Source organism: Temnothorax americanus, unplaced genomic scaffold (genome assembly GCF_048541705.1).
Source record: "Temnothorax americanus isolate GAGA-0224 unplaced genomic scaffold, ASM4854170v1 Scaffold41, whole genome shotgun sequence".
NCBI classification, from domain to species: Eukaryota; Metazoa; Arthropoda; class Insecta; order Hymenoptera; family Formicidae; genus Temnothorax; species Temnothorax americanus.
Window position 1 is genome coordinate 326541 of NW_027509559.1, and position 27076 is coordinate 353616.

General features: G+C 40.5%; 1 protein-coding gene across 15 annotated transcripts in view; it reads right to left on the reverse strand.

The window, feature by feature from the left end:
• Positions 1 to 27076, reverse strand: part of Rg (A kinase anchor protein rugose) — a 317510-nt gene that overhangs the window by 54516 nt on the left and 235918 nt on the right. For 7 of the 15 annotated variants that reach the window (XM_077416084.1, XM_077416081.1, XM_077416080.1 and 4 more), the window contains 17 exons: positions 25252 to 26926; positions 25007 to 25172; positions 24772 to 24925; positions 24501 to 24680; positions 23465 to 23605; positions 23201 to 23308; positions 22933 to 23104; positions 20618 to 20986; positions 18966 to 19096; positions 17638 to 17748; positions 16582 to 16789; positions 16108 to 16461; positions 14722 to 14848; positions 14516 to 14624; positions 14149 to 14324; positions 13782 to 14056; positions 13261 to 13397 (listed from right to left, as the gene is read on the reverse strand). In XM_077416084.1, coding sequence (XP_077272210.1) covers positions 13261 to 13397; positions 13782 to 14056; positions 14149 to 14324; positions 14516 to 14624; positions 14722 to 14848; positions 16108 to 16461; positions 16582 to 16789; positions 17638 to 17748; positions 18966 to 19096; positions 20618 to 20986; positions 22933 to 23104; positions 23201 to 23308; positions 23465 to 23605; positions 24501 to 24680; positions 24772 to 24925; positions 25007 to 25172; positions 25252 to 26926 — 4593 coding nt within the window. The remainder of the gene's footprint in view (positions 1 to 13260; positions 13398 to 13781; positions 14057 to 14148; positions 14325 to 14515; positions 14625 to 14721; positions 14849 to 16107; positions 16462 to 16581; positions 16790 to 17637; positions 17749 to 18965; positions 19097 to 20617; positions 20987 to 22932; positions 23105 to 23200; positions 23309 to 23464; positions 23606 to 24500; positions 24681 to 24771; positions 24926 to 25006; positions 25173 to 25251; positions 26927 to 27076) is intronic. The other 8 variants (XM_077416089.1, XM_077416088.1, XM_077416087.1 and 5 more) reach the window with 3 other exon arrangements.

Consider the following 27076-nt stretch of genomic DNA (forward strand, 5'->3'; position numbering starts at 1 on the left):
TAATCATATACCTAACGATGCAAAGGCGATAATATAAATATAGCGAGTTTAATTTCACCTATCATTAAGTTTTGTCTCGTAACCAGTCCTCGTATTCGCAATCAGTAGTCACGGCAACAACGACCAAACTTATGCCGGACAGTTTTCTTTCGATTTACCATGACACGAAAGTTCAAGGTCGAGGAATAAATCAAGCGTGTAAAACCAAGAGAACCAGTCGTATCGCCAATTCGTACAATGATATTGCTCGCGTACGCTATTAATAAAACCGAATAATTAATGATCGACCGCGATCATTTTTAAACACGATTTCTCCAGACCGTTATGCACGATCGATAGATATATGACAACCGAACACGCTGTGTGATCGGTACAGAATTGTCGATGAGGGGGACAAGCCGCGTCAGTAATAATTCAGGACAGCGTTTTATTTTAAATAACAAAAACCAGAAAGCAAGAAACAAAAATTAAGAAAGGATTTGTAAAATCACTTATTTTCTTCCATTAATAAGTATATATAGCATATGATCACCTCTTTCTCTCTCTTTTTCTTTCTCTTTTGATCTGTAATAAAGAATCGAATTTATCACAGATATTGATCATTATTAATCTTATCGGCATTATTAATCTTATTTAAATTAGCAATAGTATACTGTTACGACAAAGTTGAATTCGTACGATCAAATAACGCAATCAAAAATAAAATCCCATGATCCAAACACATATACACGCACACATTATGTAACAAACATATCGATAAAAACATTTCTAAATGTCGGAGGGAAAGACGGGCCCTCGGGGGGCGCCAGTGATAGTCCCGGAGATACTCTCCGTCCGTCGTTCGCCATGCGTTCGTTCAGTTTCGGCATTATAGTCGCGGCGTCTGAGACCGCGGGGGGCGCCGGCGCCGGCGCGTAAAATCTCTGCGTTATGAGTCCCCCTACGCCGCACACCGCCGGTGCCCGGCTCATCGTGGGGCCCCACGCCACGTTGGGGCCCGGCAACCACGTCGGTCCACCGCCACTTTGCCTCTCGCGCGCCTCTCCTCGCCGCCGTTCTCCTCCTCGCCGCTGGAAGACATCCCGCTCTTCCATGGCTTTTGTTTTAAGGTATCCCGAGGATCTACCGGTCGTGATAAATGGTACCCTTCGAGACGGGATCAATCGATAAACTACACGTAACCACAGCGACACGTTCTCCCCGGTCGCGACAGAATTCGCCGGCTCGGCGAGATCGGTTCTCGAGATGACCGCGGAACGAGATAGGCCACCACGCTTTTCTTCGGTATAGTTCAGTCAAATTAGACAAAAAAAAGGCTTTTGCTCGAAAGTGAAGCGGTATCAATGAAACCTTTTTAGGGTTGTTGGGGAGATGTAGAAGAGCTTATTTCTGAGTTGTCGGGTTAATCGGACCGATGGGTTTTTAAGGAGGGAGGGGAAATGAAAAATTTCGTTTTTTCGAAATAACTCGGCGAATTTTGACCGTACATAATTTACTAACCTTTCATTTTGTAGCTCTTTTAAAGCCCTACAATTCATTTCATAAAGACCCTAACTTAAAATCAATATTTGTCGAGTTCTAGCCGGTGAAAGTGGGAAAAAATGTATTTTGTCGCGGTTTTTTGCGTTTATCTCGTTTCCATTAATAGATAGAAATGTGCCGCCACTGACAAAGTTGTAGGGCTTAAAGAGACCTACAAAACGAGGGGTCAGTCGTTCAGATTCGTTAAAAATTTAGCCCAGGTAAGCCTCTGAAAGTCGCGCTTTTAACGCGTGGCCGATCGTCATCGCGGCGGCGCGCCGCCGCCGGCGCGGCGACGATCGGCCATGCGACGGCGCGTGTCGAGTCGAGTACGCTCGGGACTCGCTAGAACTCGACAAATATTGATTTTAAGTTAGGGTCTTCAGGAAATGAATTGTAGGGCTTTAAAAGAGCTACAAAATGAGAGGTTAGTAAATCATGTACGGTCAAAATTCGCCGAGTTATTGCGAAAAAACGAAATTTTTTATTCCCCCTCCCCCCCTTAAAAACCCATCGGTCCGATTAGCCCGACAACTCAGAAATAAGCTCTTCTACATCCCCCCAACAACCCTAAAAAGGTTTCATTGATACCGCTTCACTTCCGAGCTCAAATGTCTAATTTGACTGGACTATAGTATACCTGTTCTATTTTGACGACACGTGAGCAAGAAGTGGGAAAGCGATTTTGCGTCTGCCACTTGGGAGGTATACGCTATACGCTTGTTAGGTGGTGAGTTACTGAGTTCAACGAGCTCATCGAGCGTGCACGTGAAGTAGCGGGGTCGAGCAATCGAGATCCGATCCGGGTCGAGCAGCCGGCTCGACTTTTGCGAATCTATAACGTCGTCCAAAACCCGGCCGGATAAGATTTTGGGGTACGCGTAGTCGGTGTGCGTTCGTGCGGACGGAGCTGGGCCCGTGTGAGTTTCGTGGGGAGGTATAATTGAATGTTTTGTATAATTAACCTGCGCCATAACTCAACGTACGTCGCGCCTCCAGCCGCGGGCGGACCTCCCTTCTTCTCCACGCACGCACCTTCACTCTCGAGGAAGGTACTTGTGTATTCACGGATGGAGATCTGCTCGCGCGGTGTGGTATTATATACCGCTCCTTCAAATACTATTAAAAGCAAACATTGTAACAACGTGGTTCGATTTGCATGAATAAAGATGCCGCGGCAACCCGCGGATCTACAGATTACCTACCTGCAGCAACGCAAAACGCAATCTGTCACCGCAAAAGCAAGATGTACAACACGACGACATAGCGTGTTGTTTTTAAATATTTCTTTATTAGTATTTAGAACAAAAAAATTGTACAAAATAAATTAAATAAAAAAATTGACTAAAATAAATGTAGTCCGTGCCGTTCAAAAGAAGGGTAGAGCGAAAGAAAGAGAAGAAGGAGTCAACGCAGCTATATATATATATATATATATATATATATATATATATATAATAAAAAGAAGATATTCTGTAAATAAACTGAGGCGTAGGTTCGACTATTGCAGTAAATTGACTCATGGCCGAAGAAAAACTGATTTTGCATGTTGCATGACAGCGTGCCGAAAGCGGGCTCGGAGAACATCAGCGTCCCCCTTCCATCGATTCGTGCGGCCGGCTAACAACCGGATAATCGTTGCCGAGAGGAGACGAGAGGCCAACCTCTCTCGTAACCGGCATCTCCGGCAAAGTCCAACAAAACTCTCGCTCTACCACGCGTTTACACCGTTCTGCACTAAATGACGTTGGTATCTCGAAATTCTACAACCTCCATAACGGTATATATCTCACAGCGTCCTTATGACTGCTAAGCAGCGTTTCTTTGTGGGAATACCTGTTTACCGTCTGTACCTCGTTGCGTGCATAATCGTATGATTTACGCGTATCAAATACTAATTCGCGATCGCCGCTTTAAGGCGACATCAGCCACCGGTCGCGCGCGAATAATCCGGGGTAACGAGAATTAATCGAAGGCAAAAGCGTAACGATCGCGCCATTCTTCGACGCATCGACGCGTATCGCGCTTATCTCTCCTCTCTCGTTCTTATTGTTCGATTCATATAGGGACAGATATAATGCGGACTGCGTATATAGAGGTGAATGAGAACGCCTTAATCTCGGTGTTATACCAAAGGAATAATATTGCCTCCGATCAGGTAAGAGAATAAGGATGCTCACGGAGACTCGCCTATTCATCTCTGTGTATTTGCAAAATTATGAATTGCGCTTAGGGTAATGGTTTGCATTCCGTAGTCCGTTTTCTCACTCCCTGCCTCTGGTCACGCGACTGTAATCAACCGTGTCATTATCCACACGGAATTGTTTGCGAAACGCATGCAATAGTTTATAAATTACTTCACGCACGCTCGTGAATTATCGGTAATTGTATGTATATAGCTATATCGCCGTATGTAACCGTGCGCGAGGCGCTTGGCACGTCTCTCGATCAACGGCTAACTCATCAGGTTACATGCATTTAGGAATCAACCAACTTGGTTATAGGTATACGCGACATTTCTTCGCTACAATATTTGTAATTCTCTCGAAAATAAAGGTCCTTTAAGTGAATGGAATAAATATTTATATATATATATCACTTTTCATGCGGCTCAGCAATTCCTTCGAAAGTATGTATTTTGTTACGGGACCCCTAAAAGTGCCCATTTAAATAGCTATATTTCAGAGCGTAGCCATAAGGCCAACAACCTGTCAGGAGATCATACCCTTGTCAAAATAATCGCTAAATTATGGGATGCGTACAGTTTTAACTACCAGCTCGCTCTGCCGGGTCAGTAACATTCCCGCGTTTCCTGCCTATCCGCACGTCCCATCTCTTGCTCGCCGATAACTAGCCTCCTAAACGTTTCTCCTTCTTTTTGCGCGGCGCAGATTTGCCGCACACGAATCGACAAGTATCGGACGCCGTGAATGAAAATCGTGTGAGACAGCTGACGCGCCTATTCCCAACGTCATCAGTTTTGCGCATGATTAATGGGACAATAAAAATTGTTCGGAAACGAGCGATCGGCGTGCGAGGCCCCCCCCCCCTAATATTGTTTTGCTTTACTTTTATTTTAAAATCTTCGACGCGGGCACACGACCGGCGTGCGATCATTAATTTTCATCAGCTCTTCCGAGATGACATCGAGAAGTCGGGATCTCCGGTTTTCGCTCCGCTCCGCTCGTTACGATAGATCGGGGCTAACGAGTACCCTTCGAAAACACCTTCGTCTCTTTCGGATTAGATTTAACGAGGAAATACCGGGACGACAACAGGTTGACACGTTGCGCATCAACTATCGCGGCGCGTCGACGAATAGACGCGCGGCGTGCTATTTTGTCTCGTTATTATCGATCCCTTCTCGTGTAGCGCGCGGCCCCATTTTTGCATAATTGAGAAATAAGATCTGCCTCCGCGAGAGCAACAAATTACACGCTCCGTCGAGCAACGCCTCCAAAGACGAAACCGGATGCGCAACACCGATTTCACGCTCCATCCGCGTCTACGTTCCATCGGACGGTGATAATAACCAAATCAAGATTATTTCAAGCGTGCGGATTATCTCGTACGCTTATCGGTCGAATATTTCACGAAACGGTCCAAGAGGTATCTCGGGGTGCGTTCCACTTAACGCTCACAACGCTTGCGAGCATCATTTCGTCCTTGTTTAACATTTAATGAACAACAAGGATGAAATGATTCCACGAGCGTTGCGAGCGTTAAGGTAGTTCGATGATGAAAGGCCGAAGTCAAAACAATGTTTATAATTTTTTTATTTTTATGATTATAAAAAAATAGAATAACGCATCGCAAAGCTTCGTAACGCGACGTAAAGAGATTATTTAATAAATAATTTTTACGTTGTAGAATAATATTTTGCCTGAAATAGATTAAATAAAGTGTGTGTTAACGCGTCGCTTGACTAGTTTTTAACTTTAATTATTAATTAAAAAAAAACTGTACGGTGGATCGTGTTCATCTTCAACTATAAGCTTCCTCACAGTGTCCTCTTTCCATCGATATATATTGTTCAGACATTTTTGGCAAAAGATTTTTCGCAAACTCGTGTTATATTCATAGGAAAATAACCTCTTTTCCTATTAGACTGTTAAAATAATTAAAATCACCTAATTTTAAAATTAAATATCTTGAGAACGGGACGGTGAATTATCTTTTTTCTGGGCTTAATCGATTCAGGAGAGTTCCTTTTTTCGATATGAAAAATAAAACCTATCACTTTTGGCAAAAGTTGTTCATCATCGAACTACTTTAAGTGGAACGCACCCTCGGTAAAATGTGCAGCGGAAAACGTTTAGAATTGAATATGTTCCACGCATCGCGCGACACACGCGGGGTTCGGTAGAGAATTCGCACGCGTTCGCGTCTTTTTCTGCAGATTTATCCGTCCGATCTGGGACAGCGCGACATCGTCACACGGTCAACGAAGCGCAAATCGACGATTCGATGAATCGGTACGACCAGCTCGTCCAGGATAACTCGTCTCTCTTTCTCCCGCTTTCAACTTCCTCGCGCGCAAGCAGCATCGTCCATCGCCCATGTTGATCGGCTTCGAGTGAGCCGCGGACGCACGTGCGCGAAACCGCGCTTCGCACAGCAACGCACGGCATTGATATTATGCGAATAATACGCAGCCCGCGCGCGTTTATCTCCTGGTGATTTGCGCGCTCGTTGTCACGGCGGTTTCATTAATATTAATCGATTCGTCGTAGAGAGTCGCGGCTCGTTTTGCAAATGCGCTTGAAAATGCGCCTCGAGGGGCCCCCGCCGTGCGTCCGCGCGCGAGACTTGGTGATTAATGGCAGAAAAGGCGGGAAAGGTACGGCTTCGGGTATGTGGTTTTCCCTTATCTCGCGGCTCGTTTGCACGCGCACACATCCACGATACCGCCGTGCGTCGCGCCGCACTTGCGTGCACCCGCTCGTTTTTTTTTTATCATTCCGCGCTGTTGTAACGAGACGCGCCGCGCGCGAGTCCCGGTAATAGAGATAGGAATAATTAGATATCCCGCGATGAGAAAATCGTCCGTTTAAATCTATCTGCCACTGATACGCTTTTAATGGCGCGTATGGAGACCGCGCGAGTAAGAAATTGTATTTTCTTCCTGCACCGGAGATTGCCGCACGATGATCGTTAAAATTTACAATGCGGTGTCGCATTAGAAGACATGTTTCTTCCGTGTTGTAAAGCGCGGAACACTCTCGCGATTTGTTTTTTATATGGTTATTTTACTTTTCTTCCGCGAAATTATGTGGATTATTAGCAACTTGTTAATTATGATCATTTTATTTTTCTCCCGCGAAAGAATCCTGATCGTTAAATTTGCGTTATTTAAAGTTCTCTTGGAGTTATGTGTATAATTGTATTGACGGTAAACTGGTACGATTAAAGCTTAATAATTCTTATTATCTGTGACTTTCTTCGTACAAGTCCATTATTTTGCAAAAATCTTATAAACATTGTACCGCATCCAGACACATTTTAAGATACTATAGATTATTGTTCGCAGAGAAACTGTGAGGAGAGAACGTGACGCGCATGTATCGCGAAACGATCGATAGACGATGCCGCTTTCACATTCACCCGTACACGCACGTTTACGCGGAACCAAAAGCTATTTGGTACAACGCGTATAGCCCTGAAATTCCATTCCAGTCACGTATCCAGATGGCACACGCGGCCACCGATACGCGGCACCAGGCGCCATCGATAATTGCGGGGTAACGTGCACCCGTAGAGCCCGAAAATCAATGGTGGCGAAAGGGTGACGCGAAAATAGGCACGGTGTTCGATCCGTGTGCCCTGTTACCGGCGAGAAGCGGGAAGAGGAAAGAGAGTGAGATAGAGTGGCGGAAGGAAGGGAGGGGATCCGAGAAGGCATAATAAATATCAGGTAAGGACGAGATCGGGCGCTACTTACGCCGTCAGCGATAATGACGGGGTGTGTTCGGGCTGTTTGCTTAGCGAGCAGATTAGTGAATGAATCCACAGGTGGGCGCCATCCGTCACACTCTGAATCGGATCCAGCCTCGCTCCGCCTATATTGCCAGCGACTAGTTCTCCTCCAGGTGCGTACGAATAGGGCAACGAGAGAACCCGCGGACTCTTGGAGAACAGCAAGAAGAAGATACGGACGGTCATCATTGATGGTACGGTCCTATTCGCGATTAAATTACGCGCAACGTAAAATTTTAGTACGTTTGTTTTCGATGAAATAATGTTGCAAGGCTTTAATACGCCGAAAAAAATAATGTTGTAACATGATTCTCCGAAAAAGGAGGGAACCAGTACAATATATTTCCACTACGTTGCATCAATGTTGCCAAAGCCGGTAATTATAGCTTCATTCTTAGTCATAACGCGGCTGCCTAAATTGCGCCGTTTTTAATCAACGTCTAACATTGTAGCAACATCCCATGATACACATCGTATCTTTCATATATGCATATGCATATATAGGGTGTATCTCAGAAAAAAATGCGTGGAATGTGAAACAGCAGTACCGTAATGGTAGACAGGCGATTTACGCTTTTATACGATTATGCACCGGATATACGAACGGCGCATTGTAGATTGAAACTTGATAGAAGAAGCTGCTATTTAAGAGCGGAGCATTGCATTCGAGACACGCTGTACATATGAATACCTTGGAGCAACCTCTTAACACCGTACTGGGTTCGCGTATCTACAGAACGGATACACCCACAAGCTTTCCGCCTACCTGCAGTTGCTGACAGAACTGATGTGGCACGAGACAGTTGCCTATGATATCCATCGTCATTCCTTTCGAGGATAATCGGTCGTCACGCCTATATAACGACCGCCGAAGGAAGACCGGCACCGCGAGAAAGACCGTTTGCTATACAGCTAAAGAAGACTTCGGATGATCGTTTGTCGTTGGCACTTATAGATTAGAATGACACGTTTCGACTTCCGTATAGTTTGTTAAAGCGCGTAGTCGATTAAAAAATATACGTATGAGATATATACGTATTAGTTTGAACTTGAGGAATGATAGAAGCGAGATAAATAATTGTAATCGCGAAAATTACGATTAAGATATAAGCAGAAAGTGCCAGTTGCCAACAGTGATCGATTGTAGCTATCGAAGAGCTATTTTTGGATAGAGGCATTTTTTTCCGGTTAAAAGTATTTTACGCGGGTGCAAAACGTATAGCGCGATTGAAGTCCGCAGGAAAATCCATTTTCTACACCACTGAAGAGCCTTCGGGCACCGATATGATGGAGTGTTACGGAGATTGGCGGACCACCGGAGTAATGTCCGCACTAATAGCAGTGATTACCCCTGCCTTGTTGAGAATGAACCCGCCTGCTCCTTCCAGCTTGCCTGCTCTTCAGGTTCTGCCCCGTCTCCTCTGCCTCGCGCTGCCCTGCCCACGAATTGATGGATGTTTACCAAACTAACTGCATCCTTTTCGCACAAACTGCCCCCTGGTCATTGGCTACCTGGTCATCTCGACAACCGTCGAGTCCCATCGAAATCGTGGATCGATTAAATTATGCGGGATATGCAAATTCGCATCGATATGCGCTCGCGCACCTTGATCCCCGAGCACCTTGATTCCCCCTTTGGCAGAAAACGCGCAATGAAACTGTTGGAAGAATAATTATTCCCTCTCGAGACCGTGCCGTTTTTATTAATAATAATGGCAGTGATATATACGCGGGCAGAAGGTATTAGATCCGATCGAGAGTTATACGCTTATTCATCAAACTCGACGAGAGTTATTATTCCGGAATTCACGACGCATAATTCAAAGGGCGAGCACGGACGCATCGCGCGCACGGGAGAGGAAAAGTCTCTTTATCGAAGACGAAGAAGACACCGGCTGCACGGCAATCTGACCGCAAAAGTAGCTGACAGGCTTTATTATTTATCGACACGCGTTTACATATCGCGAGACACAAGGAAGATGCGGTGGAATAATTGCGATGAGATACGGTCGCGCGTTCAGCGGCCGGTGGTTAAAGCGAGGTGGACAATCTTTGTAATGCCAGCACACGAGGGGTACCGCGATGCGGGGCGCGGAATAATTACAGTCGCATTGTTATAACGTCACTCGCACTATATTACACCGATGTCATGCATATGCATCGCCTAAGAAGGACCGTAATCGCATAACATTAATTCGGTGCTCGGTCACAGTCCGCCCTCCCGTCATTCTCGTTTAGTTGTTTATATTACAAACGCGAAACGGAAAGTTCTTTCGTATCGTTATCTCACAGAGAGATATCCGTATCGGTTACGCAATCGTTCGCCAAATTGTGTATTTTACGTTTGAGTAATACGACGATATTAATAATCGCGAGCGCGAAGCGAGTCGCAGCGATACCTCTAACTACGAACCTGGAAATCTCCGGCATCGCATGATCTACGAGGCAGTTTCTATTTGCGACCGTTGATAAACGGCTCGATGTCTCGGATTTTTCGCGGCGCTATATCCCTCGTTAATGGTATCTTCGTCGCGAATGAGCACCAACGTATGGCACGGACCACCTGTCCGGTTGGTATCCCTCGGCCCTCTTTCTCTCATTTCCACACTGTGTCTCTTTCTCCCTCTTTCTCTCTTTCTTTTTCACGCACAGCACGGGCATCCCACGGGGATATTCGCAGCGTGTGTCTGCGATAACTATACCGCGGGAAGGGGAACTTTAGGCGCCACAGAGCAGGTTTCCATAAAAATGTGAGTCGCTCGATCCACCGCGACGCGGCAGAGTTTAATGTCCCGGGTGACCTACCCTCTCGAAGCTGCAGCAACAGTTAAGTTTATTGAAAGCCGATCTGCTTTTTCTCCTCCGAAATGCAAACCCAAAAGATATAGAAAGACGTGTAAAAGCAAAAATTAACGCTTAATTTTTTGAAGATTATCGCACGGCGTGTTAATTATTTAATAACACGTATTTACACTTTAAACGCGATGTCGACTTTTCATCGTGTATTATTCGAATATATATTATGTTTACATCTTACAAATAGAATATGCGCTATAGCTTCCGAACTCGTACGATGAATGCTAATAAGAAACGCAGAAAATCGATTATTATTATTTTACGACTTTACTTCGTTTTGCTGTCTCTAAGAATAACCCAAGTTGCGACTCAATTTTCAGCGTATGCAAATCGCGATGACAGCGCGTCGTTATTACACATCATCAATATCATCATGCACAATTATGTGACACATAAATCTTACATATTCAGTATTTAAACTGCAGACGAGGAGCACAGGTTCTTCATCGAATATTAGGGACGAAAAGTACATTCGCCATACCGTTGATTATTTGTTTTAGATATTAATGCTTCGTGCGGACTATCAATAATTCATTCTCGACGTAATCGCACGGTGTGCATCCTCTATCTTTAACGTACGACGTTGCGGGACGAACAGAGAAAGAGAGAAAAAGAGAAAGAGAAAAAGAAAGAGAGAGAAAGAGAGAAGAGGAACGGTGGGGCGGGAGAGAAAGGAGAGACCCGTGTAAACGATAAATCACGATAAATACGTTTGCCTGGGCCATTATAAAAGGCGGAGGAGGAAGAAGGGAGGAATCGGCGCAATCGGCGTGGAGCGTGGAGGAGGCTCGTGAGGAGATACGCACAAAAGGGTGCAGCGGCGCGCGGCCCGATATGCAGTCCCTCCCTGGGGCCACTCCTGGGTGCATCCTCTTCTGCGGCCGCGCATTACGATCGCTTAAGTCTCGGCTCGACTATCGAGTGATCCATCGCCTACGAATTCGACGAAGCCTCCCGCCTACCCTCGGGACATCCTCGACTAATGAGCGTGTCTCGATCGTGAACGACCGGTCTCTCTCTCACTCTTTCGCTCCTTCTCTCTCTCTCTCTCTCTCTCTCTCTCTCTCTCTCTCTCTCGCTCTCTCTTTCACTCTTGTTCTCTTTCTCTCCTTGCTATCTTCGTCTCAGCTTCCTTCTTCTCTGCTTCTATCTGTCTGCCCGTCTTTCTCTCCTTCTCGCGCTTTTTCCCTCCTCGCTTCCAGGTGCGCTCAGCGTTCCTTTTTAAAAAGAATTCCAATTAAGAGAGCCCGAATGAGTTCGTACGTCCTATTCACGGGCAAGTCCGTCGGCCGAGATATAACGGGGACGACAGGTGGACACTGCGAAATCCTTGGGCATACCCCCGAGAAACACAGAGATACGATCGTCGGCGAGCGATTACTGCGAGAGCCTCTCGCGCGGAGGACACTGAATACATTTTATTTATTAGTTAACGAGAGATGCCGGTAAGCGTTAAAAAAGACTGATCCCACGGTATCGATAAGAAATACCTGATATGAATTCATATGGAAAATTTTTGTTATTATAGTGCAGCAATTTATGAATTTAATAAGGAAAAACGCTAATTATTATTTATAAGATCAGGTTTGTCGAGTAAAATTACGTATAATTATCGATATATCACGCCATCAAGACGTAGGTTCTATGAATTTTACTTGAGCGACACGTCGTTAGATACACAACTTCACTGCGACGTTTCATTGACTAGGTGGGAAAATGCGGTAGTTTCAATGCATTCCTGTGAGAAGCTTGCTCACCTATGCCACCGATGCGTAGTTAGTGCGTGGCGAGGCGATGGAAGATAGCGAGAAAGAGAGAGACGGAAGAGTGGGCAAGCAGATACCGGTCCCCGCGGGGGGCTCATAATTGCCGACCCTGAAGATCGGTCGACCCCATGGGGCCCTTTTCTGTTTGTTTTATTCCCTAGTTATACAAACGCAAGATCTACGACCGATATATGATAATCGTCCTTCTAGTTCTTCCAGTTCGCCTTTCTCGCACGTTGTCTCTCTTTCTCTCTCTCGACTTCTTCTCGGCTTTCCCTCCGTTTTTTTCTTCTTTTTTTTCTTTGATTGTGTAAGCTTCACGAATGTAGAGTGCCTTATGGACACTGATAGACAGGGACACGTCCGAACTAATTCTAACCCGAATCTGCCTCCACCAGCGGTGCCGTGGAAGCTTTCGCCACGTCTCATCATTTACGACGCACACTTATTCAAATTCTACGACGGCCGAAATGATTGATACTCTTCGTTATGAGCGGCTACCTTAGGCTCTCGCGTTCGTCAGTTTAAGAGAGGGCAGCATAAAATATTACCCCAAACATTTAATATGTAAATAATGGGCGTCGCTATTACCGCCCACATTTTTAAGCTGTAGCCGCAGTGTTAATACACGCGCTGATAAAGATGCGTTTAGACGATAGACGATAAAAACGAATTGAAAGAAACAATAAGAGAGAAATTAGAAAAAATAATGGAACATGTAACTGCAAAATAATGTAAATAAACGCGTTACGAAATTAGTGCTTCGATCGTATCGAATGCTTAGTCGACCTTATTATGTTTAACCTACATTATTTAAATATAGGCTTTAAATTTAGCTTCTTTAACTTCGTAAAAGTTTTAGTGTATAAATATAACTTTAGTCGACTAAATATAACTTTCTCGACTCGGGCTTTTCATTGAAAAACAGTTTTATCGCCAAGACAACTAGCGACTACATTTCAAATAGATAACACCGCGAATGTCCCAAATACATATATTCTATCTTAATGGAGAAAGAACAGATAAAGCAACTAATTATCGAAGATTATATAAAAACGCATAATCGTGACAGAGACGCATATTCAATAATGTGTCTTTTTATCACGTGTCCTTCCACGCGTATTTTACTCTAAGTACTCACCTCGCCGTCGATTTTCTTGAACTCCGGATCATCCTCATCCACCTCGAAATACAGCTCTGTAGATGTAACGGAAATGATGCCGGGCGCCACGATACTGGGTGCAATTAATTTGCCTTTCGTGCTAATGTTCACCGGACCTGATAAAAACATTAATAATCAGGCTGCGTGCGTGTAAACAGCAACGCAATAAAATAATAATAATAATAATAATATACTGCCTGTAATTCTTTTTATTTAACTATAAAAACGTGAATGAATCCTTCTCGTTTTACTTTAAACTCGTGCATACTACAAATTATCGGTAGCACGCTATTTCTGTAATGTACAGTGTACAGTGCATAGAAATTGGAAATTAAGCGCGAAAATTAAAATAACAAATAACAATTGACGACCGATACTTAAAATAACGAACTCAACAAAATTGCGGCGCGGAATTGACGAAAATAAAACCGGTTTACGTGGCCTGTAATATCCATTAAAATGTCGCGTCTCGTTTATCCCGCAACGGAACGCCGACCAACCTGTCAAGTCGTTGTCAAGATCTCTGTCGTCCGACAGCAATTCACTGTCATCCATAAGATCCGTTGACTGCAATTGCTGTTGGTGTGCACGCGAGGCTGCGAGATGCGCGTGAAACTCTTCACGCGCTTGAAGTATCGCATCCTCGGGTGCACCGTGTTCTAGAGCCGCCTTGAGAGTAGCCTCGGGGTGGCTCGAGCCTAGTGGATTGTGCACGAAACGCTTGCGTCTACGTGCATCATCCTCCCAAGCATCCAGCTTCCAGTATTCGGCCAATCTGTAAACACAGCGATGATAAATAGAATATTAAATACAATTTATTTATTATGGGATATGGAGCCAAATTAAAGTGATTGCGTTTGCACTCACTTTGCAGCCATTGGATCCATGTATCCCCATGCACCATGTTTGTTGGACAAGATATTTCGGACTTTCTCCAGCAGTCTGCTAGCAATAACATTGTCGCGTCTTCGTGCCGCGGTGATTAGATGATCGCACATACGTTCTTCTTCCCGCCGGTCCAGTAATGTCTGTGCGCATTGTGACTAAATATCAGAAAAAAAACATCTGTTATATTAATGTATTTTCTTAATTAAAAATATCGAACGGTATATTTGTGAGCTGGGATATTATCGTATCAGTATTAGATGACTCGCGAAAACGTTCCAAACGTGACAAAAACTGGCCGGTTCTATTTACAGAGCAATGAAATCGCCGGAAGAAATGCACGCAATACCTCAAAGTCAGCATGCTTCAGCACGTCATCCGCTCTCATCCTGTTTAAAATGAACTCTGCCTCGTTTGCGACTCTTACTATGTGATCCTTCATCGCGTGAGATAGCAACCTGGGTAACGCAAAGAAGCATTTTCATGAAGGGAAACGAGAATGTTTTGATTTCGTTTTGTTTGCGCGCGTTCTAGACCGTATAATAAACGTCTTACCTTCCCTCGTTAATGAGCTCGATGAAAGCGAGACCCGCATGCTTTTGCAAGGAGTTTTGCCATTCCTGAGAGCAGAGGAGCATAACCAATTCCACAACAGAGTTGCTGTTCTTAAATGTAGTTAAACCTGAAAAATTACAAACGGAGGATCGTTAAACGAACGAATACGATAAACGGTGAATAACAATGACTGACAGAGAGAGAGAGAGAGAGAGAGAACGGAAGAAACGAACAATGTCGTGTTTTACAAGGAATGCTCACAGTGTATCGCGGATATTGTTAAAAATAAAGTACATCGATACGTTGCAAGACCATCTCAAACGCCACGTTCCTTGAATATAAAATCTGCGAGAATCATCGCGGTCTCTACACGCATGCTGAATACTAATGGTGAGCGATTACTCGGAATACGCTGGCCATCTTCCTAAAGCGAAATCATAAAGCAACTAATTTGAATACCCGGTGTGAAATACCAAAGACCATAAAAGTGACGAAAGTCCCGCCAAGTATGCCCATTTAAATAGACTCTAAATTTTTATTTATCACGCAAGCATATCTAAATATGCAATTTTAAATATTTTACAGCTTTACACGAACAACATTGTTGAATTCTTATTTTTATGATCGCTATTTTATCTTTTAAAGCGCCCATAATACTTACATCGATTTCGGAATTGTTAATCACAAACGTTTTGTTTGTTAGATACGCGTTTACGAATAAGATAATAAATTTATTGACGTGATAATATATACAACATTTAGAAAAAAAGTTATGTTAATGAAAGTATTTATTACGTTAAACAATCAATAAAAATATAAGGGAACAAAAAATAAAACGCGCTTATATAAAATGCTGACGGTATATTCGCAATAAATATCTTATCGCAATAAAATACGAAGAGATAACAAATAAATACAAAGAATAATTTTGTTTATCACGTCGGAAAATGTTGTGCCTACATGAAACTAACTGAATTTTAGTTTCTTAATTCTTTATGATTCTTTTTTATCCGTGGGCGTGATATATCTCGACATCGCTTGGAAAACATAGACCATGCTACGACTGTTCTCCGTGTAGTAAAGTCTAACGTGAAATATATCCTTTTTATTTATCGAGCTTCAGACATTCTATATCATATCGCGCGCGCGCGTAAAATGTGGAATGTGTGAGTCGTGATTTCCTTTTACATCTCATTTTATAAGCGCGTATACATAATAAAACCACGATGTATTTATAGTGCAATTTATAGAGAGACTGTTCTAAAATCATCAAATAATATTCGAAGAGAGAATTTTTCTTGGTTTGCTCGTAATAAATGTTTTCTTACACAGATTCATATGCAACATGCACACACCGAACACAGAATGATCGTACGTTCGACGTACCCTTGCAGCTCGTACCTTTTCCTTCCATTAACAATTCTTGACCATGGGAGCCAACGAGTGTTTTGGACAGGAAGGGAGCAAAGTCCACCATGATCTCTCGAAGGAGAGGGCAAACCGAACCCAAAGCCATTTCCAGCTTTTGCGTGAGAGAAGCCTCGCGGGAAGGTGTCGGTACAGGTAAATGATCGACCAGACCTTTGATCGGCAATTCGTCGGCCCTCGGGGATGCTGCGGTTACCACTAACCGATCGGGTACCCTCACCACGGAGATTTCCGCCGACGGTTTCTCCCCGCGTTCGGTGTTGCCCAGCATTTCTTGTTCCAGAACGTTGCCCTCGCTGTCTTGCATGTCGCCTGCGTGTTTCAGAATACGTTTCTCGTTTTACATATATCAGATTGATAAAGATTTTTCTCAATAAGATTGTTTATCAGTCACAATTAAGTGACAGTGCCACCAGTTGACTTGACTCTTACCGCGCGAGTGTGCAATATTGTGAATGTTTCGCGGGTCTTCTCTTGGATTTGTAATAGGCATCGTATCACCGTCTTCATTAAGGTTTACGTCTGTCCAGGCTTCTTCGGATGAATTATGCTTGTTTTCATTGTCTGTAGTAACTTCGGAAGGACTTGGGTCCGCGGTGATATTGCTACGATGTACTGTCTCCTCACTGGAGTCATTGCTCTGGGAGAAAGTCAATCAAAATAAAGGGAGGAATTAAACATTGGATTTTGTCATCATTAAAATCGATCATAAATTGTTAGAAAAATATTAGGGCATTTTATATGTGAAACGGAAATTTATATATTTTTATAATAAAATAAATTATTTTTTCTAACCGGCATGTAAGTGGTAGCATTTAAGATTTTATTTTTTTTGTACTGCTGAATTTTGGATTAACAAGAAATTCCTTTTAACAGTCGTTAATTATTATGTAAAACTATTCAGATGTATTTCCACAGGCCTAAGAATGTCACTACGATGCTAAAGTAATTTACTAATGAAAGTTTATATATAGCTAGATTTTATTGCAGAAACATTTCATAGGATAATTTCATACAATCACACTTCATGATATACTCTCGCGTGCCATGTACTTACTTCATTACATGCAATCGGTAGTACACCACTACTATACGCAATCAACTAATATATTATAGAAAGAAAGAACCAAGCTTCTCATATATTCAAGCCTCGTTAGCAAACTTGTTAATTCTATAATAAGACCCAAATTATACGCATGTAAGGACCGCTATTTTTACATTATAACAACATTACATAAGCGTCGAGAAGGATTTGAATCAAGATGTTATATCGCTCTCTCTTTCTTGCACCCGTCAAATGGGCATTATCGCACGTTGCGTATTCCTCTCGCATTCTTTCACGAAGTGAGAAATTTAAAACAAATTAAAAACACATTTCTCTGATCGCGACCCAAAACGCGAACCGGTCGCGGCGACATAATTCGGGAATCGAGCTCCCGTCAACGAGCTCCTCCACACATCCGGATCTGTACTCGAATTAAGTTTTACCTGCAGATTTCGTGGCAGTGGTTCGGACCTTGTAGAAGTGCCAAGCGTTGGTTCTGATGAGGTGTAATCCTCGAGAATAGTCCGCGGCCGAGGTACACCACTGTGACCTCCCTTCAGAACCAGTAGTTAGTACGCATAGCAATGCAAGCAGAGGAAGTTAACAATGAGAAAAATTCGAGAGTCAGAGTATCGCATGCTCGCATAGAATTACAGATAGATACAATGGCTTGACTTTCGGAGATGCGATTACGTGTCGGAACTTCGCGGGCTGATTTTGGGGGTTCGCTCTGGTGATGCGCCGATTTTTACAGAATCCGTTTATGAGATATAGATTTTACGTGCGAGAGATATAGTTACGGAGAGATCACAAATTGAGCTAACGGTCGTTACGCTGGGACTACGTAGATGCAAGACATCAATCGATAAGTGAACACTACATGCTGGGCATTACAAGAGATCATCAACTACGGCAGGTCTCGAAATCACGTAATTGTATCAGGAGAATTAGCTAACGAGTACTACACCTAAGAATCACACAATAGGGGCTGAATAGTTAATAAAAAATACGTTATAATCGTAGAATTGTGCTAACTAATGTATGATAAACATTCATGGATGAATGTAAATTTACCTTGTCAAGTCTTAATATGTGTAAATCTAATGTATATAGCTATCTGTGAATCGGTCTATCGTAATTACAAAGTATATACTTAATGTTTTGAAGTAAAAACTTTATAAGTCGTCATCGCACGACGAACAACACACGTAATAAATCAGTGCAAAGCATTGTGCGGTATAGCACAAGTATCTGGTCATTACTGCGTGAATACCCCATAAGATCGTGCGTTATGGAAGAGTGCTAAAGTTTCGCTGCTGTGAATATCATTTGAAACCATCGAGCATAAAGAGAAAGGTACTCAGGACAGTATTAGAAGAAAACGGAGTTGAATTTGTTTAGAAAGACCCGCATATATATGTATCGTATACTCGCTACGTAGAGTTGTACAAAGCGACAGATTGAAACATCAAATCTCCGTGTCTATACGTTCTCGATCTATCGAAATGCATGCAATCTCAAGTATAGAAAATTGTTATAACTTCGTATAAAACCATCTCGTTTTTATACCAAATAATCAAACTATGTTGTCACTATCAGATTGCGTTTCATACGTGACGGACTTTGCAAAACTTTTACCTGAGATTTATAATTATTCTCGGTGTGTTCACTTCTTTCGAATTTGTTCGGTAGGGGACAAGTGTCCGTTGCTCTTTTCAGATCAGTATCGAAGTTTCGGAGATATGCAACTTTTCAAACAAAGTCAACTTACCTTGGTCGACGGCGGACCGGACGATGTGACGTCGTGATCGGCCAAAATCGAAGAATTGTTTTCGTCGACGATGATGACTTCATACTCGCCATCATCCTGAGAGCCCGATTGACTCATTATACCTCCGCTACCTGAGAACACGTGATTAAGATGTGGTATGAGAAATTGAGAAATATGAAGATTATCTCTTTGCTAATTAAGCCAATTGATATTCATACACATGCGTTTAACGATTTTATTTAATTGAAAGATTTCATTTGTACATGGTGTGTAAAATGATCATTAATATTGTCTTGTAATTCGCAGATTAACAATGTAAAAAATGTGTAACATCAGATTGTCACATCCATGTAGGTACATTGAAAACGAAACACAGAACATTCTTCTTTGTTTGTATTATATAAAAGGTTGCGCAAAACTGCTGCAAAATAAATCATAGGCACACAACAGGCATTATTTTTCAATTGTCTTAATCATAAGAAACACAAGCTTTTATTGTACTCAATTAATTCTTGATATGTATAGATTTAACGCTTAATAGTATGGATTTAATGTTAGAGAATGTTTATCTTAATTTTCAGAATAGCTAGTGTTTCTTAAATATTGAATTATATTTATCGGGTAATGTAATTATAGGATAAGGATTGGTTGCGTTGATACAACATCAAAAAAACATCGAAAAAATTGTGCGTGGATTCGTCAATATGTGTCAATATCGTTGATATTGACAAACATCGTGCAATTTGCAAATTGGACAAACAAGAATAATGTGCAATAACAAGTGATATATATATAACGGGTAATTATAAAAAATAAATAATATATATGTAATTCATATTGTATATGTAAGATTCGAATTATATGTATTTGAATATTACATAATCGATGTATAAGTTACATATATAATAATAAAAATATACAAATTAAATGGACAAAAAGTCAAATTCAGGGACAATTGTATTTCGTTCAATAATAGTAAATTATTTGTCGAATAATTATAGGCATATTTCGTTTATGTGACCCATCGCATTGACTTCTAGGGGGTAATATCTTCGTCATACTCATGCATGTCTTAATTTTTATCAATAAAATATTGTAGCTGCATTTTATCACAATGGAAATACATATTCCACATGCTGTAGAATAAGACGATGATTAAGTTCATTTTTTGCGGGACAATATGCTGCAAGTTCAAAGTGGCTGCTTTGTGTACGGCATGCAGAGAGTGCGAATCTACTAGAAAAATATTAATTAAATACTATAATTATAATAAAAGTTCGAGTTTAAATGACAATATAATAAAAGTAAACAAAAAATAATCAGATTGGATATTTAATATGTGTAAATGATCGCAAGAGGAATAAAGAAAAAAATTAACATGTCAATTAAATAAATGAATTTCTTTTTAGATTTTTAGCTTGTTGTAAAATGTATATTCTTTTAAGATAATTAAAAAAAATGAATTTTGTAATGCAGAAAAAGATCGGTTGCGTTGGTATACAACATCAAGAAAACATCGAGAAAATTACGCATCGTCATTTGACAAGCGTCGTGCAGTTTGCAAGATAATGGACAAACAAGAGTAATGCGCAATAAATCAGGCCAAAAGAACTCGGGCATTCCGTGAAACAACTTTCAGGTTTTCGAGTTACCTTGCAGACCGACACCGGAGTTTCTATGACAGAGATTTCGGGGCTGATCGATATGCTTTTGAAGCGTATGGTGGTGGTTGTTGTTATTGTGATGATGATAGTGATGATGACGATGATAGTTATGATTATTTGGATGATGATTGTAGTGATTGTTGTGGTGATTCGGGAGGTAATAGTTAGAGGGTGGCTGGCGATTAGAGTGCCTGGCAGCCGGTAGCGGGTGCTGGTGATGGTGCTGGTTGATGTGATGGTTGGCATTGGCATTGACATTTGCATTGGCGTTAGGGTGAGATCCCGGGAGGAACTGTGGGTACACGTGGTGAGACCACTGTGGAAATAAGGGCCGACCTCCTCCACCTCCATTCCCATCTGCCGAGGAACCACATTTACCACGTTACCACGTTATCCGGTCGTGCGCTATATCACTTCAGTCACACGCGATCCATAGCGTATTTTTTTGTGATACTGTCCTTCACTCTATGCATTCGTTTAATAAAATCACGAACAAGCAGTATGATCAATGTCTGCTCATTTTGAAGCTCTCATTTCGGAAATTATGCCATAGCAAATTATCAACATTCTCGCAAAAAATTATCTATATACGCAGCGAAATACATATACAATTTTTTATCTTAAAAATTCAAAAATAATCACGATATAATTTAAAATGTAGTTTTAATGTTTTTAGAAAAGAATTAGAATGTCAAAGAGTGGCATAAAAATATATTACAAGATTCCAATATAAAAATATATAAACATTTAATTATTAGAGAAAACTTGCTTTTTGTTGTGTATACATTTAAAGATCACAAAAAAATATATTTAAAAGAATTAATATTAAGTTTAATTAACATTAATAGAGTGAAATTCAGTAAATAACAGTTTATCACTTTAAATATGTATTACTTTATAAATCGTAAATAATTTGTAATTAATAATTTTTATTTCTGATGTGTAACATACTATAAATTTTAACAAAGAAAGATTAATATAATGATAAAAAATAATAATGTATTGTTCACAAATTTCAAGTTTTATATCACATCACTTGTAATATGTAACAACCGCGTAGAGTATAACATTCTAAAAGAACTTATTTCCCAAAATTTCTTAATTTGTTAAACATTCAACTATTAATCGTATAGCAACAATTATAAAGATATCATAAAAATATTTTTCTTTTTCAATTTTCCATATAAAGAAGTTCCACATCCAAGAGAATACAACAACGATATAATGGCATAAGTATATTCGTAACGCAAAAAAAGTGCAAACACATTCGGCAAACATCAAAACTCTCATTGTCAGATACATATAAAATGTTTACTTCATACAGTGCAATAACACATGCGTTCTACTTGGTGTCATGTGCTGTTGTCTTAGTTGCAGCTACATCGTTTGGTGCACAGTGTTGAACACATTAGCTACATATCTGTACATATATGCTATTTAAGACATTCATCATATTTCATTCATTAACATTATTATGACAGAAAACTTTTAGCCAGTTAATCCACTGTTCGAAGCTTAAAAAATTGCATAATCATTTTAATTAATTAAAATTTCGAGAAAGATATAAATTTAATTCTGTCCAAACAGTAAGCAGATAAAATATCTCTTACATGATATATATTGTATGTAAATTTCTTTTCCATACATTTATATAGCTGCAGTCATGCTGTAGCATCGGAAATTAATTATCAATTATTTTACGAATTGAATTAAATTCATTTATATATTATAATTTTTAAAATTAAAGATAAGAGAATACATATCTGACACATAAGAGTTTTGAGTAAACAGAAGAATTCTTTAAATTTAATTATTTTTCAGGGAATTGTTACGCAAATAAGTATTCAACGTGCAAATCATAATAACATGAAAATTAAATATAATTTCTCAATAATTTTGTCTATGATAATAGACGATCATCTAATAAACACAATTATAAATATCAAATAATTGATAAATTTTTTAAATAAAAGCACACCATGTTATCGACATGGAATAGCATATTATTATATTATTCTTTGTATTATCTTTTTCATAATTTCTAATTTCTAATTTATAAGTTCTTTGCAGAGTGCATACCCAGTAATAGACAATTTGTAGAAACTATGGCAAAAACAATAACTATGTAAAGTTGCTGTAATGCTATCTTGTAATCATTCGTAAATTGTAAGATCATATTTAATTACTCTCATTGTATATTAATTAAAAGTAAATTTATCTTTAGTGAATCTTGTGTATCAATATTTACACAGATTATCTTTTGCATTAGTGTTAGTGATGCCAGTAAGACACGAGGATCTCACCTGAAGGGCTACCTGGCCTGAGACCGGCACCATTTGTCTGTATTGTTTGCACTGGACTTGGTGGGCGCTGCGATATTGGCGGTTCCAATATGTCGCGATATTTGGAGACCATCAATACAGAGATGAAGTAAACTATAGCAAGGGACAGAAACTGTGCCTGCTTGGTTTCTTCCTGAAATTAACGTATACGTGACTTAATTAATCTTTCTGTCTTATGTATAACATGATAATTTCATTTTATCGTTGTTATGAAATATCGCATACTTACAACATCTCTGTATATCACAGCTCTCAAACGATTTACGTCCATGTCTTGCAGCAATTTCTCGGGATCCTTTACAGGACTTAACTGATGCGTAAGGTTGTCCACAATGTTCTATAAATAAAGAATATTTCGATTCATTATAAAATATTAGTAGCTACAAACAAAATGTTTTTTCTTTAGCAAATGAAAATTGAAGGAAAAAAGTATAATGTGTTGCGCCTATTAATGTTACAATTATTAAATTGAGTTTGATCGGATAGAACGTACCTTAGGCGATGTCTGAGCCCCGCGTATAAGTGATTGTATGTGCTGTGATTTATTACTAGAACCAATCTGCCGACTTAACATGCTGTACGATCTGCCACGTTCTTTACACTCTAAGCAGTTTCTAACGGCACATGTACAGACCTATAGAAGCAGTTTATTAGGTAAATACAACAAAAAATGTTGTGTGAATGTACATATTAAATTTCTAACTGGGGTATATGTCAATGTTAAGAACATTTGAATTAATTGTACCTTACTTTTTGGGAACTATGATTATACATGTTACATTCAACATGGTAAACTTACTCGTCAATTTTTCATATCGAGTCGTGATAGATAAAATCAATTCAATTTTATTTAAATTTATAAATAATTATTATTAGAGATATGATGTTATTAATTTTAATAATTTTATAAAATTATAATCATTTGTCAAGAATTTTATTATTATAATTTTATTATTATAATTTACATTAAAAAAGAATTTTAGTTTTTTTTTCGTATAGATGAGATTGAGCAAATTTTACATGCTATATTTTGTATTTTCAAAGTGCATGTTAATCTATACTGTATAGTCTGACATATGCATGCCATAAGTATCATGTATGTATTATGTATATACTCTCACTAAAATAAACATAAATAAAAAATGTAACACACTAAACTATAATTTAAATATATCTATATAAGAACCGTATTTCTCTTTAAAAATTAATTGCACATGTGTAACACGACGACATTGCGGAAAGCGAAACTAAAACAAAAAAATTCTTGATGTCGATAATAATTTTTACAAGTTTCTTTCTAGACTGAACTTGACATATTATAAATACTATATTCCGTCAAGTGCATAAATTAAACACACACTGTGCACTAATATTCAATATATTTTCCTAAATCGACAAATGACTTGTTAAAACTGTTTAACTATATATAAACTCTGTATAATAATAAAAGTATAACTATGTCTAACTATTCTAACGAGGTTTATTATCTCATTCTGTACCCATAAAATACCTTATGCAGTAATACAAACCAGTCGTAAACATTGTCGTAATATGCCACCGCTCGACATATTTTTCTCAGCCTCCAGTTCTCCGAAGTTTAACGAGCTAGCGAATATAAGTACGTCGGCCATATTGACCAGTCTTTGCAAAAAAGAAACTGCCACTTCGATTGGCATCCCCTGAGTTGGCTCGATTACATCCAGTTCGTTCTAGAAGGCATTCAGACATTGATTAAAAATTAGGGGTCGCAAAAATATTTTATCTTTTAATGGCGTAGGTACATCAGAACGGTTTACGTACATTTGGCGAAGTGGCCGACGCTAATAAGGGCAACAAACCGCCGCAAGCTATTATGAGATTGTCGGCTAACTGCGAAATTAGATGGACAGTGTTCACCACGAAAATGGCGTTTTCGCTGCTGTTTACGAAATCCAATACAGACTTCGTTGAATGACTATAACATAGAAATTATCATAGAATATTCCTATAAAGTTGATATATCGTTAATATGTGCGCAACATTGCATATCCTCTACCTTCTCCACACTTGAATGTCTGTTTCCAAAGAGAATAGCACGTCCGACAGCAGCCGTTGATGTATGTATGACCATTTAAATTCGGGTATTCTGAATGGAGGTCGTGTCGGGCCTGGACTGAACATTGGCCGCGTGGAGGGATTTCCTTGCTTCGATCTTTTGGCTTCTGCGATAAAAAAAAAACATAAAAATATAGATGCAGTTTTATTAATGAAACAATTAATTTCTATTTTTTTTCAACGCACCGAAATGATTAGGATCCACCTGCGTGGACGTAGAGGCACTCCTTGGTCGTTTCTGGGGTGACGATGTCTTTCGTAAGGGCACAGGCAAGGAGGGTGGCTCGTGACCGTTATCGTCCGCGATCATTTCCGAGGAGACGATCGGCAGGCTGGATCTGCGGTGGGTGTCTACGTGATCTGGAGTTAAGTCATTCAATAACGCATTGTCCCTGGCAACCACATTAGAACTAACGATTTGAGGCACACCGTCGGATAAACTTTTAGTTGCATCACAGACCGTAGATATTGTTGGGATTTGCTGCTTAGGATTTGGCACTTGCGTCACATTATCTACAGAACTTTGAACATCGCTATTACTACAAACACTATCTGTAACTTCTACCTCGCCAGTCGTCGTCGGAACGTCTGACTTATTATCACTTACGCTAGTAGAAATAGTGGACGGCTCCCTTGAGTGTTTCTCGTTTATCTCCGCGTCTTCGTTATCATTAATAACAGCACTTTTGTCCTTCGTTAAAGAATTCACGGCGCGTTCGTCACTACTTAACGCACTATTCACTATTACGGGCTCCACCTTCTCGCTTCCTAGATCTACCGCCTTCTCCGTGCAAGCCTCACCGCTTTCTACTATGCTAGTTGAGCAATTAGGATTTTTTACAGTTTCCCCTGCGTCGTTCTCACCAGTCTCAGCGGTAATGTCCCTGTCCTCGGAAATATCTTCCTTCTTCTCGACGGTGTCGTCATCGATTTTCTCACCTTCGGACGTTCTGCTTTTTATCTCACTCGATATTTCTTGATTCTCAGTTGGCGTCAAGTACGCCTCTGACGTGTCGCTATCGATTACCTCGCGATCGCTCTCCAACTGGAGCTTCTCAATAACTTTTACCGTTAGCGGTTCCCGCGTTTCGTCAGAAGGGACAATTGGCACGGTATCTTCTTCAGTGTCGGCATCGGCATCGCCCTTTGAAACAACAGGGTCGGCCGCGTTTTCGATTGCTGTTGCAGTCTTGTCGGAGTCTTCAGTGTTGGTCGGTGTGTTACTGTCGTCGGTCGTAACGTTATTCTCCTCGGTAGACTTATCCTTCACTTCCTCATCCGCAACCGGTGGATCTTCAACTTTGTCTACTGTTGTAGAAACTGTGTCGGGAATATTTTTATCTGTCACAGTTTCCTTCGAGCCTTTTGATTCAACAACTGTCGCTTCTGTGCTTTCCTTGGTCGGTTCTGTTGAAGAAGATTCAGTAACTGATTCGGTAACAGCAACTGATCGTTTTTCAAGAACTGTGTCTTCCTCCTTTTTCAACGTGTCTTGAACTATCATTGAATCGGGGCTAGAACTCTCGATTTTGTGCACCTCGCTATAGAAGTCGCTAGAGCTCTCAATTGATATTACTTCGCTGGTCTCTTGCGTTGTCGGCAACGAGACGGCTTCGCTGTTCGCTTCTTCGAGGATCGTCGGTGTTTCCGTGTGAGTCTCGCGCGCGGTAGTCGGTGTTTCCGGTTTGTCGCTCAATCTGGAGTCCAACGACACCACCTCGCATGATTGCAGAGTGTCCAAGGTCTCGCTGCGCGATTTCACGATGGCCGGACTACCGTCGCTTTCAGTATTGTCTATTGAATTAAGATCGCAGCTACAGGATTCTTCCAATCGATCATTTGCCTCGGATGAATCAAACTCCTGCATCATAATACAAAATATTATTGAGAGCAAAGAATATATTGTTAAACTTTTTACAATACAATCATAAATAAATTAAATTGAAAAAAAAATATTGAGATAACGCATTCATCCGTAAATAAAGAAAATTGCTAAAAACGGAAAATATAA